This window comes from Salvelinus sp. IW2-2015, unplaced genomic scaffold (genome assembly GCF_002910315.2).
Source record: "Salvelinus sp. IW2-2015 unplaced genomic scaffold, ASM291031v2 Un_scaffold1572, whole genome shotgun sequence".
NCBI classification, from domain to species: Eukaryota; Metazoa; Chordata; class Actinopteri; order Salmoniformes; family Salmonidae; genus Salvelinus; species Salvelinus sp. IW2-2015.
Window position 1 is genome coordinate 175,833 of NW_019943000.1, and position 4,621 is coordinate 180,453.

The 4,621-nt window shown below is 40.6% G+C and overlaps 1 protein-coding gene across 4 annotated transcripts in view; it reads left to right on the forward strand.

Moving 5' to 3' along the window:
* The window catches only part of LOC112071297 (uncharacterized), a 103,122-nt gene that overhangs the window by 89,927 nt on the left and 8,574 nt on the right, over positions 1-4,621 (forward strand). For all 4 annotated transcript variants that reach the window (XR_011475811.1, XR_011475810.1, XR_011475812.1 and 1 more), the window contains exon 2: positions 3,315-3,448. Coding sequence is in view for 1 of the 4 variants with exons in the window: in XM_070439337.1 (XP_070295438.1) it covers positions 3,315-3,448 (134 nt within the window). In the remaining 3 variants the exon portion in view is untranslated. The remainder of the gene's footprint in view (positions 1-3,314; positions 3,449-4,621) is intronic.

A 4,621-nucleotide genomic window follows, 5' to 3' on the forward strand; every position in this document is an offset into this window, starting at 1 on the left:
TTATGAAAACCCAAATCTCTCATTTGGAAGCTAAAATTACATTTAATCTTTTCACCAATAATTTTATATTTAAACATTTGAATTGCACAACAATTCCATGTGAATCTGATAACTATAATGTGTAGACTTTCCCAGATACAGTTTAGGTCGTCCTGTCATCAGTCATAATGTCTCAGATGACAACCGAACTGACATCATATTCATTAACTTCTTTGGGATAGGGGGCAGCATTTTCACTTTTGGATGAATTGGTGCCCAAATTGAACGGCCTCCTATAATATATGCATATTATTATTACTATTGGACAGAAAACACTCTGAAGTGTCTAAAACTGTTTGAATTATATCTGTGAGTATAACAGAACTCATATGGCAGGCAAACTTCCAAACAGGAAGTGAAATTCTGAAAAGAGTCGACGTGAAAGTCATCGCCTATTCATATCTCTTTAATTTATGGATCTGTTTGCACTTCATACGCCTTCCACTAGATGTCAACAGTCAGTAGAACGTGGAATGAAGCCTCTAGTATGATTAAAGATACACTGGTTCTTAATGTAACCGCTGTGTCAGATTTTTAAAAAAGAAAGGCATTGATGTTTATGGTTAGGTACATTCGTGCAACGATTGTGCTATTTTCGCAAATGCGCTTTTGTTAAATCATCCCCCGTTTGGTGAAGTTGGCTGTCTTTGTTAGGAAGAAATGGTCTTCACACAGTTCGCAACGAGCCAGGCGGCCCAAACTGCTGCATATACCCTGACTCAGTTGCACAGAACGCAAGAGACGTGACACAATTTCCCTAGTTAAAATAAAAGAATGTTAGCAGACAATATTAACTAAATATGCAGGTTTAAAAAAATGTTCTAGTTTAGAATGGACCATTATCATGCACCTGATAATGGTCCATCTATACATTTATAGCGAATGGAGGACGCTTTTGCCTGGTTCATTTTCATGCCAGCCAGGTAGGCTATACTCCTGTTGTAAAGAGAAGCAATGTGGTTCATATTAGGAAAGTTGAGAAATAAATATAGCAGGCCTAGCCTATAGAAAGCCAATGGGGCCCTCTTGTAATAGAGGCCATCACTCTGTTTTCTCACACAATTGCATAGCCTATTGGAATTATAGGCCTGTATCTATCCTCTGTGTAACATCAAAGATCCTGGAGAGAATTGTACATGAGCAAATGTATGAATATGTTAACAAACAGGGTCTAATGTATGATTTTCAGTCGGGTTTTAGAAAAACATACTCCACTGATTCATGTCTACTTTACTTGACTGACTTCATCAGGAAAGAGATTGATGAGGGAAATCTGTGTGGAATGGTACTGCTTGACCTACAGAAGGCCTTTGATACAGTAAACCACTGTCTCCTAATCTCCAAACTGGAGGTACTGGGGTTAAGCAGTATCCCTCTATGCTGGGTAAAGTCCTATCTGTCAGGTAGGGAGCAAGTGGTAGAGGTTAATGGTTCACTGTCTCAGGCAAAACCAATGAGTTGTGGCGTTCCGCAGGGGAGCGTGTTTGGGCCTCTGCTGTTTTTATTGTATATTAATGATATGAAAGATGCTTGTTCTTGCTTTCTTTTTCTTTATGCGGATGACTCTACACTTCTGGTGTCTCACAAAAGTAAAACTATGTTGGAGAGCATACTTAGCATAGAGCTTACTAACATTAGCAAATGGCTTGGAGATAATAAGCTATCTCTGCATTTGGGGAAAACTGAAGCAATTATTTTTGGATCCAGACCTAAATTGTGTAGGTTGTCTGAAATCAGAGTGGAGTTAGGGGGTGAGGTGCTGACTACTAAAACCTCTGTTAGTTACTTGGGATGTATCCTTGATGGAAGCTTGGGAGGTGTGAGCATGGCCCATAAGGTGCTAGGGAAGGTTAATGCCAGGATTAAGTTTTGTCTAGAAAGTCCAAGCTGCTTGATAAGGACTCCATGAAAGTGCTAGCCTACCTGCCTCCATTCAAGTGCATTTGACTATGCTAGTACTGTCCTGTGTTTGGGGGCTTATATCAACTTTATGAAGGGGAAGCTCAGGATGAGCCCGAATAAAGCTGATCAGGGTAGTATTGAAGGTGAGTCCACACGTACTCACATAGGCAGGAGCTGGCTTTTTCAGGAACTAAACTGGGCTTGCTGTTGGAGGCTAGGAGTGGTCCAGATATAGACTTAGGTTTGGGGTTTTACAGGAGTTCATTTATCGGTCTGCGCCAATATTTAAATGTGATTACTTTCTCGTGTTAGGGGATGCACACAATCACACATCCAAATCAAGGTGTTGTCTGACTGTGTGCTTATACAGTTCAGGAGGAATGCGCTGGGGATAAGGTCTTTCTGTATACTGGAGCCTCATGAATGGAATGAGTTGCCTCTGCCTTAAAAACGAACCGTCCTCTCTGGACAAAGCTTTAAAATAAAGTAAAAATGAGATGAGATAGATGTTCTTCTTTTATGTTTTTGTTGATTATTTCACTGCGTACTGGGGTTGTTCGATCTTGTGATAGCCATCTTGTCTCAAGAGGACACAATGGACATTAAGTCCCAGACTTTATTGTGTGTTATCCTCGATGAATTTTATTCATGTGCATGTATGGCTTTTAAGTTTTTACGTGTGCTTGTTTTTTTAACTGGTCGAATAATCATATAAACTAATAACTGAATAAGAGGTGTTGATATTAAAAACCTAATAGTTTTCAACGCAAATACCAATGTATTTAATAATGCCCTTGAAAACAGCACATAGTTTGTAAAGGGTTTTAACAAGGCTGTGGGTCTCATTACCGCACAGCAAGACACATCGAACAACTCTGCAGCCGAGTTGTGATATTTTTGTTATGAATAACGACCTATTCCAAGGGAACATTTCAAACCGCAGATGCCCAAATATATAATAACATAGTTGTTAATTACACCCAGCTTGATTTTCATTGGTATTTACCTTGGGCTCTCTTGTGCAGCCTTAGGTTTATCTATGTCCCCGATGTCTAAATGGTTTTCAAAGGTTTTATGAGGAGTCAAGGTGTCACCATTAGGCTAGTGTTACATCCCCGCTAGCGTACTTTAAATTAAAAACTTTGATTTATCTAGATGCTATCTTTATAAGCCACATTGGAGACACAATTATGTTATGCCTGATGAGGTCTCTCACAGCACACTACAGCACATATTAAAAGCGTACACACACACCACACACAACACACAACACACACACTACACACCACACCACATACACATCCACACACACAACACACATGGCACAACACACACACACAGATATGATCCATTAAACATTTGTTTTTCTACAGATCTAACATGTCAAGACAAAAAGTAACCAAAGCGTACATGGAGGTACGCTCAGGGATGTTTGCTTCAGTCAAAGAATCTGCCATGTCAAACCAACTATTCATCTTTGTCCAGTCGTTACAACAGAAAGAGGAAGGTAGGTGGATTTAAGTGGTTCTTTTGGCTGCATTTTGTGACGTTTGGGATTCCTGCAGATGACCCATAAATCCTACACTCTTAGAAAAAAAAAGGTGCTATCTAGAACCTAAAACAGTTGTCCCCATAGGAGAACCCTTTGAAGAACCCTTTAGGTTCCATGTTAAACCCTTTCCACAGAGGGTTCTACATGGAACTCGAAAGAGTTCTACCTGGAACTAAAAAGGGTTCTCCTATGTGGACAGCCAAAGAACCCTTTAGGAACCCTTTGTTCTAAGAGTGTACAATAACTCAGTTCCTTAGGGCCGAGTGTGGGCGGGTTTTTTCGCTCCTCCCTTGTACTTGATTGATCATTGATTAGTCAGGAACTACCCTCATCTGGTTGTCTAGGACTTAATTGAACACAAATTGAAAGGAAATAACAAAACCAGCAGGCACACGGCCCTCCGGGAATTGAGTTTGACACCCCTGCTTAAAAGGCACATTCTAAGTGAATTCTTTAAATAGTTACAGAGTATTTGGAAAGTATTCAGACTCCTTGACTTCAACACATTTTGTTACGTTACAGCCTTATTCTAAAATTCTTCAAATCGTTTTTTTCCCCTCATCAATCTACACACAATACCCCATAATAACAAAACAAAAATAGTTTTTTTGACGATTTTGCAAATGTCAAAAAAAAAATGACGGAAATATAACATTTACATAAGTATTCAGACCCTTTACTCAGTACTTTGTTGAAGCACCATTGGCAGCGATTACAGCCTTGAGTCTTCTTTGGTATGACGCTACACGCTTGGCACACCTGTATTTGGGGAGTTTCTCCCATTCTTCTCACCAGATCCGCTGTCAGGTTGGATGGGGAYCGTCACTGCACAGCTATTTTCAGGTCTCTCCAGAGATATTCGATCYGGTTCAAGTCCGGGCTCTSGCTGGGCCACTCAAGGARATTCAGAYACTTGTRCCGAAGCCACTCCTGCGTTGTCTTGGCTGTGTGCTTAGGGTTGTTGTGCTGTTGGAAGATGAACCTTCGCCCCAGTCTGAGGTCCTGAGCACTCTGGAGCATGTTGTTATCAAGGATCTCTCTGTACTTTGCTCCGTTCATCTTTCCCTCGATCCTGACTAGTCTCCCAGTCCCTGCTGCTGAAAAACATCCCCACAGCATGATGCTGCC